This window comes from Medicago sativa, chromosome 5, assembly GCF_051527215.1.
Source record: "Medicago sativa cultivar Bolivia chromosome 5, Bolivia_mono, whole genome shotgun sequence".
NCBI lineage: Eukaryota > Viridiplantae > Streptophyta > Magnoliopsida > Fabales > Fabaceae > Medicago > Medicago sativa.
The window spans coordinates 77,393,232-77,410,174 of NC_140753.1; the positions used below are offsets into that span (position 1 = coordinate 77,393,232).

A 16,943-nucleotide genomic window follows, 5' to 3' on the forward strand; every position below is an offset into this window, starting at 1 on the left:
GATTATTATATAAAATTCCTTAATGAAGAAATATATTCATTGTAATTGCGTTTACTGGGATTTGAGATTTATTTTGTATTTATTATGTATTTGATTTAATTAATACACCCTCCGGTCACTAAAGTTTCCCGTGTACCCCCGTCTAACGTCGTGTATGAAGAAGTATTTCGAAATGTGTAATACCTCCTATTATGTATTTTGTTGTAACATTCTTGGTTGGTGATATGATATTTGACCAAACGATACATTTTGTGACTTTGATAATTGTTCTTTACGTAGTTTAATTATTTAAGTTCCATTCCAAAATATTACATTTTAGCGAGTATCAACATATTAAAGCGCATAAGACCCGTGCGGCGCACGGGTCGGCGATCTAGTTCCACAAAAAGTAGATTATTCTAGAGAACCTAAGTTCAATCATGGGTGGAATATAGCTCATGATAGAGGGTTCAACTTGAGTAACTTTAAATTTGATGGTTTTGTCTCTATCTATATCCAAACTATTCATTTTCTTATCAAAATAATTTATTTTAAGTAAATACACTAAAATTATCAAAATTAAAAATTATCCGAAGATTTTTTTCCATCGAACTCCAAATTAACTTTAGACTTATCAAATCATTGATGAGTTCTTACAACTCTCACAATACCACAAAGCAGTCATATCATAGTCTCTATAACACAGGAACACAGTCTCTCTTCTTCCAACAACATCATCAAACCCCTCGAAACAGTAACAGAAAAAAAAACACACACACACACTGAACACACTCACTTTCATTCTTGTTCTCCATTTTCACTCTCTCAAACAAACAATGATGGGTAACAACAACAGAGAAAGAGAAGAACCCTTAACATTCACAATCCCATCATCTTCCTCTCATTCCTCACCAATCACCGTCTCTGACACACTCGATAGTTACCTCACCGACCCAAGAAGCGCTTCTGGAAGTTTCCAGAACGATGGTGTTCTTTCATCTGGTGATGTTGCTGATGTTGAGTTTGGATTCTCAAGACCTGATTTTCGACAAAGTTCTCTTGTTGGTACTGTTGAGTTGTACGAACGACACGTGTTTCTTTGTTATAAGAATCCCAGGTTTTGGCCTCCTAGGATTGAAGCTGCTGAGTTTGATCGCTTGCCTAGGTTGCTTTATGCTGCTGTTAAAGCTAGGAAGAATCATATGAAGAAGGAGGTAGTAAAAGTTCTTTGATTTTTGAAACATTTATTTGTGCTTTTGATTTGTTGTTAATCTGTGTTGATTTTGTGATTTTTTGGTGGTTGATTGGTTTTTAAGTTGTAAAAATTTAAGCTTTTGGGTTGTTGGTTTTCTGGGGTGATGAATGAATGAAGGTAATTGCATGATCTGTTTAGTGTTTAATTGAATGTATTGTGAAATGTGCTAATTGTTTTGTGATTTTTTGGATGTTTATGGTGATTGATTGGTTTTTAAGTTGTAAAAATTTAAGCTTTTGGATTGTTCAAAAAAAAAAAAATTAAGCTTTTGGGTTGTTTGCTTTGTGGGGTGATGAATTATAAATGAATGATATTAGTGAGGTTTTAACAAGTTAACTGTATGATGTGAAATTAATGCTAGTTGGATGTGTTGTGAAAATGTGCTAATTGATTTTGTGATTTTCTTTGTGAGTTTATGGTGATTGATTGGTTATAAACTTGTAAAAAAACTAAGCTTTTGGTTTATATTTTTTTTTGGTGATGAATTATGAATGAATAATCCACTTGAAATTAATGAGGTTTTAACTTTTGAGTTAAGAACTATATGGTTTGTTAAGTGCTTAATTGAAAGAGTTGTGAAAATGTGTTAATTGATTTTGTGAGTTTATCGTGATTGATTGGTTCTTAAGTTGTAAAAATTCAAGCTTTTTGGTTGTTTGTTTTGCAGGGTCATGAATTATGAATGAATGATACACTTGGAATTATTGAAGTTTTGACTTTTTAAGTTAATTGTATGATCTGTTTAGTGCTTAATTGAATGTGTTGTGAAAATGAGCTAATTGATTTTGTGATTTTTAGATTATTTATTGGTTATAAACTTGTAAAAAATTAAGCTTTTGGGTTGTTTGTTTTGTAGGGTAATGAATTATGATTTATGAATGAATAATCCACTTGAAATTTGTGAGGTTTGAACTTTAAAGTTTCTCTAAAAAAATTAAAAAAACTTTAAAGTTAAGTACTATATGATCTGTAAAGTGCCTAATTGAATGTGTTGTGAAAATGTGCTAATTGATTTTTTACAAGGTTATGTGGTTATGGTGATTTGTCAGTTATGAACTTGTAAAAATTTAAGCTTTTGGGTTAAATATTGTGGGGTGATGAATCATGAATGATCCACTTAAATTGTTGGTGTCAAGGTTTTTTTGATAGCGAGGTTATAACTTTTTAAGTTAGCTGTATCATCTGTTTAGTGCTAATTGATTGTATTGCGAAAATGTGGCAATTGATTTTGGTTATGAAATTTGTGACTTGTTTGTTTCTTTGCTAGACCCGGTTAACGATATGTGAGGGTCATGATGGGACTGAAACATCTAATGGGGATGTGTTAATATTTCCTGACATGATCAGATACAGGTTAGTGTGAGCTTTGTTTTGCAATATTTGATTCATTTGTGAAGGTTTTTCTTTTGTTGACTGCAAAATGTTAATATGGCAGGAGATTGACACATTTTGATGTCGAAACTTTTGTTGAAGAAGTTCTTGTGAAGAATGGAGAGTGGCTACCTGGAACACCTGAAAGTTTGAAAGGTTCGTATGTTTTTGTGTGTTCACATGGATCACGTGATCGCAGATGTGGGGTTTGTGGACCTGTTTTGGTTAATAGATTCAGGGAAGAAATAGAGTATCATGGTCTACAAGGTAAAGTATTTGTTAGCCCGTGCTCGCACATTGGGGGACATAAGTATGCAGGAAATGTCATTATATTTGGATCAAGCATGAATGGAGAAGTCACTGGACACTGGTAAGGATAAAACCTGCTCGGTTATCAAAATTCTTATTTCTCAATAACTTTCTGTTTATTAGTTTAAATGTTGAAATACCGTTGTTTACCATATTGATTATTTGTCTGACCTATATTCTATTCAACTGATATAACCAGGTATGGATATGTTGCTCCGGAGGATGTACCTTTATTGCTTCAACAACATATCATGAAAGGGGAGATTATAGACTCATTATGGAGGTGATTATTTTTCATAATTCTTTATGTTATCAGGCTTTTCATCCTCTAAATGACACACCTGGCCGCTCTCTGCTGCTGGCATTTTGCTTATTTGTGGGATCACAAGCTAGTTTTAGTTATATTAATACGGCTTATTGTCATTTTCAAGTCAAAAAAGTAGAAGTTCTGAAGAAAATGAAAGGTTAATACTTGAGAAGAGTTAACTAGCAAGGTTTGATGTTTTCTCAGAAATTAATTTTAAGTTTAAGACAGTCAAGATTCTCTCAATCCTCGAGGGTTCATAATTCATTTAATAAGGGACAATCCTTAAGTTTTAGAAAATATTTGCATTTCAAAAAGGGTCTCTTGGCTTATAGACCTATTTGCCCTTTTTACTGCTACTTGTTTGATATATGTTTTTTTTTAATCTGAATTGGAATAAAATATCCATAAGTCAACTTTGGTTTCCATATTTTCAAATTGAAATTGTGTTCAGGCAACAACTGTCATGGCCGTACCCTTTGTCTTTAGCTGATGGTATGATATGACTAGTTTGCTCCATATGCATTACTTACCCGCAAGTTTTTTTGTTGGCAATGAAGCACAGACAATCTTCGGAGTAGGGTGTCCCGGTGTTGGACACGCGTCGGTGTCTGACACCGACACATAGGATTACATTGATTTATGTCATTTTCTTAAATTATTATTGGTGTCGACATGTCGTGTTCGGTGTCCCTGTCCGTGCTTTATAGTTGTTGGCTATTTATTTTTTCTATTACATGTTATCCTCTTCAAGGGATTAATTTAAGCTGCTACTACTCAACTACCATGGTATCACTCATGGTCATCAAATCAAGACTCAAATTGTAATTCGGGATTCCTATTTTCTGAATTGTGAGTTGAATCTTATTATGAATCATAAGACATGTCACCAATAAAATTACAATACTTTTAAGTAAAGACTAGTAACATAAGCACAATTATAAGCTGACATATCATCTACTAAGCCAAAAATAATTCAAGTTATGAATCAAATGTCAAAAGAAAAGTAGGTGTCAATACAAAGTTGTCAAAAAATGTGGTTGGCTACACCAAGTTTAGGTAGTGATTCATTAGAGTGTATCAGGATTCATCAGAGTGAATTGAGATATATCATAATGAATTGGGATTGTGATTGGGATTAATCATTATGAATCAGATTTAAGATAAGATTCATATTCAAAATAGATATACACTAGAGTTTCATATCGAATTAAGATACAACTCGCGGCATCGGAAGACACTGATAACCAATATATTGCTTAATATGTATTTGGGTGATGATTTAAGATATTGTCGATCATATGTCCCTGGATCATACTCTAACTTGTATTCATTGTTTACTTCTTTGAATATTTCCATCAGGGGTCAGATGGGATTATCAGAAGATGAACAAATACAAAAGCAAGAACAAAGGCTTCTGCTGAGTTGCATAGGGGATCTAGAAGAAAACCCTGTACTGAATGGATCTCTAGACAATTTCACGAGCTGCTGCCAACCAAATGGAGTGAGCTGCTGCCAAGAAAATGGAAACTCTTCCTTTTGTCAGAGTCAGGCGTCAGTGGATATGAGAATTAGCTCCGATGTCATCGAGACCGAGGCAAAGCTTTCAGCTGATAATAATAAGATCAGCAAGGCGGCGGTTTCTCGAATCAACAGCGGGAAAGGAGCTTCATGCAGGTTTCAATCTATGACAGCATGGCTTGATGGCTGGGAGCAAGAAGATACTTATGCTGCTCTTGCTGTTGTCTGTGCTGCTGTATCGGTCACTATCGCATATAACTGCTACAAACAATTGACATAGGAGGAATCAACTTTGTCTGTGTTATTATTATTTAGGTCAGTTTTCTTAAGCTTAACATATTTACATTTTTATCAGCTTCATGTTTTTTGATGCTTCTGCTGTTATTTTGACCAATCATTATTGGACTTGCAGGGAACGAATGGGAGCTCAATCGTTAATGTGAATTTGTGTGCTTTACTAATTGTGGAATATTATTATTGGCTATGGCATTTATAATCTGCCTATTAGCTTAATCTGTACATATAAGAAACCTTAGCCTCAGGATATGAAGTATTTATAAGTTTGTTCAGGCAGAATGTGATTTGTAACCTTTTTCAATTTATTGTAAAGCTTTGGTGTTCCTCAAACTTGCTAATTAATCCAAGATTTGAGGTGCACACACAGCATATTCAAAGAGTCCCTTGCAGTGTTTCTAAAAGAATCTCTAGTGTCATATTGCCACCCACCACCATTCCTATGTGCTCCAGCGGCAGCTTCAAACTCCGCACTCTCACAAGGCTGCCCATGTGCCGTCGGCAACCGCTTCACCTGCACTAAGGGCGACTGCAGTGGTCGTCTCCCTTGCAATGACACCAGCAGTTCAGCTCCTGCAACGCTGGCACTGTGTGCATCGTGGACTGGTAACTGCAAGTTTGCAACTTCTCCTCTTACAGCGTAAGCCTAGTGGATGGTTTCAACAGATGATCGTCGAAATAATCCTCTCCCATATTGTCACCCAGAAAACTTTCACCATCATATTCCCACATGCCATCCTTCATAATCGTTGTCTAAGTCCTTTTTTACCATTGTTGTCATCATACATCCCTTTAAAACATGTCAGTAAAAGTTTCAAACAATTTTTTTAATCTTTAAAGATGTTTTTCAATTAATATTGACAAATAGTGTTTTAATTTACTTAAAAAATATAGCTTGAACATTCTTACAGTATATTATTTCAAAACAGAAAATGTAGCAACATAATCAAACAACCACTTTGATACCAACATATGGTTGTTTCTAAGTGGTAAAAGACTCCAGCATCTTAACTGGTCATTAGTCATAACCATCAACAAATGGATACATTTGATTCTAAATTATTACTCACATAAGGAAGAAACTTATCCTAAAATAATAAAGAGGAAGGAACCTTGCACGATTGGGTAACCAAATGTTACACACACCCAAGACATGAACCTCTTGAAGATGTCCATCCACATCACGTATCACAGAATGTCATCTTCAATAAGATCTTCCAGCACAGAAACAAAAAATCTAAGTTTTCTTTTTGGTTTCTTAAATATAGTTTTGGTTTCTCAAATATTTTTTATTTGGTTAAAGGACCACTTAATTTAAAATAGAGGAAACATAGTAACACCTAAGATTTAATTAATATGGCTTGCTATTTTATGAGCGATAAGGGCACCGATACTTTTCAAATTTTTTTAATCTTCATCCATCAGTTAATAGAAAATTTCTAATATAATTAATGAGAGATAAGGGTAGAATTGATAAAATATAGCATTAAACTGTAAAAATGGCAACTAAAAATGAATAAAAACAATTGTTTAAAAATGACATCTAAGAATATGGGTTACAGCTTACAAGGACAAATTTTTTGGCATTTCGGGCAATATGTTTTTATTTTATTTTTATCAACGGACTCGTCATAGATTTCATTCCAATACTATTATTTATTAATCAACAGTGGTTGAGTTTGTTGTTGCGGATGACCGGAAAATGATTAACCTGCAAAACAATAATATGTGAAGTAAAACCTGAGGCGTGACTATGTCACTGGACTAAGGAATTATCCGCGAGATTGCGCAACTCCCCCAGAATACAACAGGTTCTTCTCGGCGATAATCATACCGAGGCTATCAGGACACGAGAATTAAACAGACACTAGGTAACTCAGGCACTTCGTAAACATTGAAAGAAAGTAAGATTTTCTTGCGAATATGAGTTGTTACTAGCTTTGTAGAAGGTTTTCAAGGTAAATATCTCAAAACTAAAACTGCTATAATATAAGCTTGTCGCATAACCGTTTCCCAAAATTATGCAATGTATATTTTATATTAATACTAATATTAATGTGGCAGAATTATAAGGAATAAAGATGCTCATAAAAAGGAACACGTTCAAATAAGTATATAAGTAAAAACTAGAATCATGGGCATATGAAAAATGAGTTAGCAACCTGTATACCAAGTCAAATTTCATTTAGCAACTTTTCATTAAGGCATTAAAATAAAACATTTTACCAAAATTAAATTAAATTTTCCAATTAAAAAGGCCAAAGAAAAGATACTTTATTATTTCAATAACACAAGTACTTTTGAAATATCCAAAAAATACAACAATCCCCCATATATTTCAAAAGTTTTAAATTAAGAAAATATAATGCCTGAGTCACCTTTGAGTGTGATGCATCAAACTGGTGTAGCAAGCTATATGAACCAGTGCTAGAATGACATACTTAACACACAGTGAAATTGGTGTAGCAAGCTATATGAACCAAAGACACTTGATGTATGTTAGAGGTCTACCACTCACATCACACCCCCACAATTCTCGTGTTATCGCTGTGTTGCGCATTTAGGCCGTGCGCGTGTCTGGTTTTCATGAGTGCTCTAGAGACCCGCCACGGTCCCATGCAAGCGGCCCCACTTGACACTCATATAGGTGATTCCATCTAGTGCATGCTACAACCATACACCACCCATAAGGGCTTATGGTAATCATTAAAAGCATTTAAAGCTTATCCCTCAAATTTAAACTTAATTAGCACTTCTCATAATCATAACACTATAGGAAAGGGACAAAGTAATTTCAGTGCTAACATAACTAACAAGTGACTTGTTTTTCCCATATGAACCTTCTTCATGGGATCTCCAATCACAAAGGTTGGGTTCCCATCATTTGTCGTTTTCAGTGGCATAGTCCCATTTTCCTTAATTTTCTTCCTAGGGTTTTGTATCCGGATCCTCTATATTCACAAATATTGACTAAGACGTCTCTAAGTCAATTAACTTCATCTTTCAATAACGAGCTCCACCGAAAGACAAATCATTCGAAAAAAATCTAGATTCGATTTGACTGAATTTTTTTTTTTGAAAAAGATTTGACTGAACATTTATTGTCTTTGTTGTAATTAGGATATTTTTTTAAGAAGAGACCAAAAATACATTTCAGTAGTTTGAATACCAAACAAATTCTAATGTATCATGCTAAAAAGTAAGATTTCCTTTTATAGTTATATATATGGAGTATTAATTTACACTTCTGCTTATTAATAGTCATATTAATGTTTTTTTATTAAAAAATTGCTAATACTAGTATATATTCTCATATACACTTGCACTATCACCACACAAATAAAAAAGCATCAAACCAAATATTATCAAAAAGAAGAAGAAGTATGAAAAACAAATTCACCCCATTTTTGATCCTATTTGTCTGCTTTAGTATCAAATTGATCCATTGTGAATACTTTCATTCTGAGAATATTGTTCCACATGAACTACCAAATAAGGTAACACACCTTCATTTCTACTACTTTGACATTCACACAGGCAATAACCCAAGTGCAATTGTTGTGGCACGTTCTAACCAAACAAGTCCTAAGAAACCTTCATTGTTTGGTACTGTTTTTGCAATTGACAATCCTCTTAGGGAAGGTCCTGAAGAAACATCAAATGTGGTTGGAAATGCACAAGGTCTTTATGTGGCATCAAGCCAAAGTGAAGATGTGACACTTACTATGTATGTTGATTATGCTTTCACCTCTGGTGAATTAAATGGAAGCTCCTTTAGTGTTCTTTCGAGGAATCCGGTGAGGGAACCAACGAGGGAACTCACGGTGGTCGGAGGAAGAGGTAAGTTTAGGATGGCCACTGGTTTTGCTCAGATTAGGGCTCATTTTCTTAATGCTACAACTGGTGATGGGATCATTGAGTATAATGTAACTGTTTTTCATTATTAAAATAATAAATATCAAATATTGTTGATTAATAAAATATAAGCCTTTTGATTTTCATATTTTAACTATCTATTTTTTATGAAGGATATCTTAATTTGTTTTTGTTTCCTTACTTCCATGTATGGAATAAAATAAATAATCGTGTATGGAATTAATACATACAAATACAACTTTCAAATTGTAATCTGCGACTTCAATTCCTGTTAAAAAAGAATCTGCAACATCAATTGTTTGTGATTGTTCATAATGAAGATAAAAAAATGGTAACTTAAAAATTGTGACCACCACGGTTTTAAAATTTGGATATACATGAATCCTTCCAATCAAAATATCTTACGTTATGTAATAAAAAAGAATATATCTTACGTTACAAATAGACACTATCAAATAATATGTCGATGTATGGTAAGAACATGAAAGAAAAAAACGTGATATTATGGTGTGATTTTATCAGATATGATTAAAAATTATCAAACATGTATCAAAGCGTAACTATGCGATGAAACTCAAGTGATTAAAGGAAAGGCTTTGAGGGGTGGAAAATATGAGGGAAAATGAAGAAATCTTTCAAAAAATTTAAATAGGTGATTTTTTAGAGAATGATAAATTAATGCATATATGTATATCTGTAAAGGTTAATCTCACAAGTTAAGTAGGGCCAACAAAATTCTCTCAAAATATTTTACAAGTGAATAACTCTTCCGACAAGTATTAAGCGAAGAAAAAATTAACAAGTTGATTCCAAAAGTTAAATAAAAGTAGAAACTATTGGTGAATCCAATCACGCCATTAGTCTAAATTCAAAGTATTAAATTAAAATGTGGAGTTGTACCAAAAAAAAAATTAAAATGTGGAGAGGATCAATGACATACAACAGAAGAAACTGATAGTGGATAAGGGTAAGTATTGGCATATGAAAAGGAAATAACCTTCCCATTAGGAAATGGTTTGCCACTATTAACCAAACAATTACTATAGTTGAGACGCTTGAATATTGTAGGATTTATAAGACGCTTGAATATTGTAGGATTTATAAGACGTGCAGAACTAAACTTGCCACAGTCAACATGAATGTTAGAGATGTTGCAACCACTAAGGCATGTATTAACGATCTCAACTATGTATTGGGGAATGCCATTTGGAAGTGGTGTTGTTGGAGCTTGATTTATTTGAATACTAGACTTGTCACACTTGTCAATAATCAGTGTTCTTCTAGGAAGATATGCTAGTGCCCTCCCTACATCAAGAGAATAAACAAAGTAACTTTAATTTCAAAATTTAATCAAGAAATCAAAGATGAGATGACACATGTACCAATGTCCTGGGTTTAAATTCAGTGTTGGTCATGTATCAACGTTAAAACTCTTGAAGAGAGTTATCGTCCATTTGGGTCATATAAAGCTCAAGAGATTAATATCTGCAGTTGCACACGGAGAAAACTCGATTTATGCACACAAAAAAACGGCATGGGCCATTAACAAAGTGGCTTCTTTTAGGGTTTCGATTACTTTTCGACGAGAAAAAAGTTTGTTGTTCAATAGGTCCCTCAAAATTGCTCAAATTTATATATTAAAAAAAAAAACTATTGATAGTTATGGCTTGAGCGAAGTTTACACATAAAAAAGGCTAACGAAAGTTACGACTTGATCGGTTAAGCAATTAGACGGATTTATTGATCAACCATAAAAAAAAAAAAATTCCCATTTCTTTTAGGCCCTAAATTTAATTTTTGTTCCATTTAACGAAGGCTTCATAGTATAAATTTCATCCATTCATTATGCTTCTAATTAACTCCATAAAAAGTTTAATCAATTATAAATAAAAATAAAAAAGTTAATCAATCATGTGAATGCAACTCGGTTCTTTGCAACAAGTCGAGTTCTTTCGAAGGTCTTTTGATGAGAAAGACTCAACTTTGTCATCACAATGTTTAAAAGTCCGGTCTCATTTTCAAATTTTATTGTAGTCCATAAATTTGTTAAGAGGAAACTAGAAACTAATCTATTATTAGTTAATCTATTCACTATCTACTAATTTTGACATATTAGTAAACAGAGCGGAAATCTCCTCTACTTCCATGAGGTAAACAGCATATGTTTAAATCAACCCTAAATCTTTAAACCCTAATAACTTATTCCTTGTTCGCTATTTTTTTTTCTTTGTAAACACGGCCAAAATCTCCTACCTATGAACTATCAATTTAAACTTTATTACAGTAAGATGTATATATGTTTAATTCGAAGAAATAGATCATTAAATAATTGTAATACATGATAATTGAAAGCAAGGCGCAAATTAACTAACCTCTTGTAAAGTTTGAGGAAGTCTCAGCCAAGTCTCTTGCTTCCCCATTAGTCGACATCAAAACAACCATGGCCAACAAGAGACTCAGAAACAGCAAAGTTTTGGTGTTCTCCATGCTTAGAATCGTAAACGCTGTTTAAGCAAGGTTTAGGTTATAGCATAGCATGTAATAACTTTTGAAATTTGTTAATTGGTTTTCAGACATAGCATGTAATGAAAATATGTACGTTGTACTATATTTTAAATATTTCAAAAGTTATTTGTAGTATTTTATTTTGATTGTCACTCTACCATGATTTGTGGAACCTTCTTTGAATTACTCTACATATTTGATAGGTGATATTTATTAGACTTAACTATGTTAAATGTGTTTTAAGTGTGCTAAGTTTGACTTGGTATCTACATTGAGTAATTCAGTTTTCCTTATTCTTTTGCTCATCATGGGTACCTTTTTTTTTTTTTGAGGGAATGGGTAAGTTTCCTTAAACTTCTCAATTGCTAGTGTTAGTGTTATTATTTATTTAACTAATTATATTGTGAAGAAAATAAGTGATAGGTGGAGCCTATAAGAGAGGAGTCACGTTTTTGCATCCAGAGAGTTATGAGAAATTATTTATTTAACTAATTATATTGTGAAGAAAATAAGTGATAGGTGGAGCCTATAAGAGAGGAGTCACGTTTTTGCATCCAGAGAGTTATGAGAAAACATTCTTTCATAAATGAACTCATTTTTATTTTATATAAACTTTTTTTTTTGAGAGATTTATTTTATATAAACTTGAGAAGTTATTTTCTTCTTCATTTTATTCCTCCATTTTATACAAAAATAATACTAAGTGCCTGAGTTACTGTTTTTGTATTTCTCGTGTATTGATAGCCTTGGTACGTTTACCGTTGAGAGAAAATTGTTGTATTCTGGGGGAGTTGCGCAATTTTGCAGATAATACCTTAGTCCAATGACATAGTCACACATCAGGTTTTACTTCACATTTTATTATTTTGCAGGTTAATCATCATCTGGTCATCTGTGTCAACAATATATACAAGCAAGTACTGCAGGCCCAATGATAAAATTAAGCTCATCTTCTGAGCTAGTTCTATGCTCAAAGATTAAAAAAAAAATAGAACGTAAGAAATTGATTTTTTTTAAGGGATTTAGTGTTTTTGTTTTTTACGCAGGGATTTAGTTGTTTTTACGATCCTAAAAAATCTCATGTTTTCATGAAAGACTTTTTCATGCTAAAATTACACTAAAAAATCCCACAAAATCCATCAAAATCCAATTTATTAAACAATCATTTGAAGTTTGAATGATTTTGAATACCACAATATTTTTTAAGTGATGAAGAATCTTGATTGAATACCTAAAACTTTTATAAATGACAAAGAGTCTTGATTGAATACCACAAGATTTTTTTTAAGTTACAAAGAGTCTTGATTGAATACCACGACTTTTTCATAATAAGAAAGTCTTTTAAAATCGCTTAAAATCTTAATCCAATACACCTCCTTTAGTTAAAATAATATAATAGCAATATATGGAGGGAGAGATATATAAAAAAGAGTTTAATGGTGGTCGGTTGACGGTCCAAAACAATTTTGCACATACAACCAATCAAAATATTTAGAATTGCCACATCAATTAATATTTTTAATTTACATGGCAATTCAGAATGTTACATACAACCAATTAAAATATTTCGAATTGCCACATTAATTAATATTTTTAATTTATATGACAATTCAGAATGTTTTTATTGGTTGTGTGTGCAAAATCATTTTGAATTGTCAACCCACCACCATTAAACTCATGTAAGAAAAAAAAAATATGGAAGGTGAGATTTAGGCAAAAATATCGGCTCGTGGCTGATTTAGAAACCAATTTCTAAATTAAGCTGAAATTAGAATCAAAAAGATTTTGACGAAACATGTAAAATCATAGTTTAAGAGATGACTTTTTTTCCACTGGTTTGTATACGAATTGGTAACATTGTTGAAACTTACATATATCTTTGTGCCTTTGATTCAACCTTGAGTAAAAATGTCTAATCTAACAATTTTGACATTATCAACATGAGTTAGAATTTACGCACGGAATACTTTTCTTTCTACCCAAGTGTGTTTTGTGTTTGGGATTTGATTAAACTGAAAAATGAGGAGTGGATATGCTCCAAATTTAAGAGTAACATAAACAAATTCAATCTAATGAGATTTGACAGAAAAAATCTTTTTAAATGGCAAAATTTATTGAATAATGATAATGGACAAGAGTACAAGTGGTATTATACCCACAAATTGCAAAATAGCACAACCCACAACAAGAAAATTAGGAACTCCTACAAATCACCTATCTAACCATACAATCCATCGGGTTGATAAACCACTCGTAAAAAAATAGATGGTACACCTATTTTTTTATTTTTTTTTCTTTCTATAGAATGACAAAGAAAACAAGAATAAAGAACATTAGAATGAATGAATTTGAGTTTTTTTTATTCTTCTGGATTTTTAAATTTGTTGGGTTAATTTTATAAATATGATGAAAGGTCTATGAAGATGGGGATGAAGAAAAGAGGAAAATAAATGTTGGTGATGATGCAGTATAAGATATAGTAACATGCAAGATCCAATGATTTCATTTTTAACAAAAAGATCAAATGGTTTACATCAAAAAATTTAATGAGGTTTTTGGTAGACCATCTACAAATTTGGTGCACCATAGACATTTGGAGAAAATAATGGAATGAACTAAATTGATTGACGGAAATATATTTAAGGGACTCAGACGAAACAAAAACTAGTTAAAGGAGCAATGTGAAATCAAATAAATAGTTAAGGGATCAAAACACTAATGTTTTGAAGGAAAAAAAAGTTGGCTCACAGTTTTTGGATGTTATTTAATGATGAAGAGATTATGGTCTACGGGGTGATGTATGGTATTCATTTGGTGGAGGAGCTGGGTCTATGTAGTGATGATGTTGAGGTTACTTATGGTGGTGATAATATTTTCTACTCTTCCAATTCTTAGTCAACTTATTCCTTTGTCTTGGACGACGGCGACCGTGATATAGTGTTTCCTTTGGCTTGGATGATGGTGACCGTGATATAGATGTACTTGTTAAGAAACTTAATGATGATTGGCCGGAGCCAGTCCAATAATCTTCAAAAGTAAGCGAGGTCTGACGCAAATTTTAATATACGATGCCTTTCTTGTTATAACATTTCAGTAAGGGATACATGCTTGAAGTGGAAATCAAAAAGATTTTAACCATTCTAACACCACCAACAAACGTACAAAACAATTATCGCAGAACAAACATATGAAATTAAATAAAATATCACTCACTCAATTAATAAGCTTTAGTAATGCTAGTAAAATACTTACACAGATATCTAATTCATACTACAAACTCTTTAGAAGTCACAGAAGCACACAACACTTTCAAAGTACAAACTATCATTTACAATTCCAAATAAACTTGTATCTCAAACAGTAAAATACTCCTTGATGGCTTCCAATATCTGTTTTGCAGCTTCTGGACCAAACAACCTTGGAAAGCTTGAACCAAGATCAACCTCAATAGTCTTGTTTCTAATGACACCATCTCTTTTTATCAGATAAGCTTTATCTTCCTCTCCTACTTCTCTCTCGGAACAGGCGCAATGATCCAACCATATCCCCAACACTTGCTTTGAAATCGGGTCAATATTGTTCTTGATGATCTCGTCTATTCGCTCTCCTTCATCATTTTCTGTCTGAATGCGAACAAATATAGCGGTTGGAGATGCAACACTGCGGATGAAAAGCGAAGAAGTGACATAAGGTTGAACCTCTGGAATTTTTTCCAAAGCCTGCCTATGTGTATCGAGTTTAGTGTCCTCGTAGAAAGTTTTAAGGTAATCTGGCCAAAGAACAAGGTCTTTTCGAGGTGGCAAATCAAGAACAAGAATTAGCATTGTTGGACTGCTTCGGATCAGCTCGAACACGAAATTTGGTGCATCATTTGAACTGTTAAGATAGGCTGAAAGAGATGTTATATCTAATGATCCTCCTGTTGGTAGCTCAGCATGCACCCAGCTTCCCATTACAAAATCTATCTGAGACATACAACAACAACAAAATGAACAGTGAACAACAAATTCAGAATAAAACCATAACTAGACCATGTGTTGGATAAACAACTTGGTTAAACGCTTATAACATAAGCACTTATCATATAACAAAACAATCAATGGAATCAAAATATTTTTATATAAGCTATGAGCTGTTTTCATAAAGCTATCCTAGAGAACTAATGGAAAAATAAGCTGAAAACAAGCTATATACAAGTCATAAGTTGTTTTCAGAAGTTCTATCAAACAGTCTCATAAGTGCTTATGCCAGTATGCAAGCTCAAATAAGCTAATCCAAACAGGCCTCATGAACATTATGTTTCTTCAACATAAGGGAGTTCACTGAAATAACAAATCATTTATGAAGAAAATAACTATCTGCAGTGCCTATTTGTAGATAGTTAGATAGATAAGTTAATGATTTCCTTAATAAGTAATTAAAATAATCTCAACAACATGCAAAAAAATACCCAAACAATCACAATTAAGGAACTATTACATCTACCAACCAGTGAATCAAGGCTTAGGCTACAATATTAAATGAAAATTATTCAAATGAAAATAAAAATCTACATTGCCAATTTGATTAAAGTGGTCCTTCATTCTCCAAAGTAAGCAACTAATTTTAGAGAGTAAAGTTACTAATATCAACTATTAACAACAAACTAATGTATTATGCAAATAACCAAATTAAGTGGTCGAAATCACAACTCTTAATTTTTCTAATCTTACTAACTAATCACCTTAGAGGAGAAACATGGTTGATAGAGTGTCTAAAGTGAGTTTGGATAAATATTTATTAAAAACATTAACATAATCTATGATAAATATTTAGTGTACTTAACCTAATAAAATAACATAACAATAAATTAAGTACCTAGTTCTCAACCAAATATATACTCTAACATGAAAATATGGAATTTTGAGAGAAAAAAGTAGGAGGAAAATTACAGGGGAATCAGTGTTGCTTGGTCTAATATGCAATGAAACTTGAGAAGTACCATTCTTGCTCTTATAGTATTGAACATCAGGTGGAAGTGAACAAGGAAGAAGATGAGATTCAAAGCGATCTTCTACTGTTGAAACAAGATCAAGCATGAGATTCTTGTGGGGTGCTGAAACATATGGAAATTCCAAAAATTTGCTACGACCTTGCTTCTTCTGGGTATCCATTATAGAGCAAGAAACAGAAGAACGAGAAGTGGAAAGATGAAACCTTGAAGAAGAAGAAGAAGAAGATAAGATGGAAAGTGATGAATGTTGGAAATGGCCACAGATCATCACTGCCATTGTGTAACCAAAGACAAATGTTGTTGTCTTTGTACTTTATTGTTTTTCTACTTTTTATGTTCTTTTGTTTTTGTCATTTAATATTGATTTTTGAAAATTATTTTTCTCACATCAAGTTTTCCTTTAAAACAACATGGAAAATATCATTTTTACTCGTGCTGCAGTTCCAGCCAAAGCATCAATTGCAATCTTGTGTGTTTCGGTCGAAAATTCAAAATAAATTAAGGCTTAGTCGGAATGTTACGTAAATTTGCAGATC

General features: G+C 32.7%; 2 protein-coding genes and 1 pseudogene across 3 annotated transcripts; 2 read left to right on the top strand and 1 right to left on the bottom strand.

Moving 5' to 3' along the window:
• The first annotated feature begins 643 nt into the window (after window positions 1-643).
• LOC146925248 (Sucrase/ferredoxin-like family protein) lies at window positions 644-5,437 on the top strand. Its single transcript, XM_085710218.1, has 6 exons — window positions 644-1,193; window positions 2,502-2,587; window positions 2,670-2,975; window positions 3,114-3,197; window positions 4,581-5,054; window positions 5,152-5,437. Exons 1-5 carry the CDS (start codon window positions 816-818, stop codon window positions 5,017-5,019), a joined length of 1,293 nt encoding a protein of 430 aa, XP_085566344.1. The 5' UTR covers window positions 644-815; the 3' UTR covers window positions 5,020-5,054; window positions 5,152-5,437.
• Window positions 5,438-8,233: 2,796 nt separating this feature from the next.
• On the top strand, window positions 8,234-9,036 carry LOC146925249 (dirigent protein 4 pseudogene; annotated as a pseudogene). Its single transcript, XR_015010453.1, has one exon. The product of XR_015010453.1 is annotated as a dirigent protein 4 pseudogene (transcript).
• Window positions 9,037-14,607: 5,571 nt separating this feature from the next.
• On the bottom strand, window positions 14,608-16,706 carry ACD2 (accelerated cell death 2 (ACD2)). The gene is made up of 2 exons (XM_085710222.1): window positions 16,346-16,706; window positions 14,608-15,379 (listed from the first exon to the last, which is right to left on the bottom strand). The coding sequence occupies exons 1-2, from the start codon at window positions 16,682-16,684 to the stop codon at window positions 14,768-14,770; spliced, it is 951 nt and encodes a 316-aa protein (XP_085566348.1). The 5' UTR covers window positions 16,685-16,706; the 3' UTR covers window positions 14,608-14,767.
• Between the last annotated feature and the right edge of the window lie 237 nt (window positions 16,707-16,943).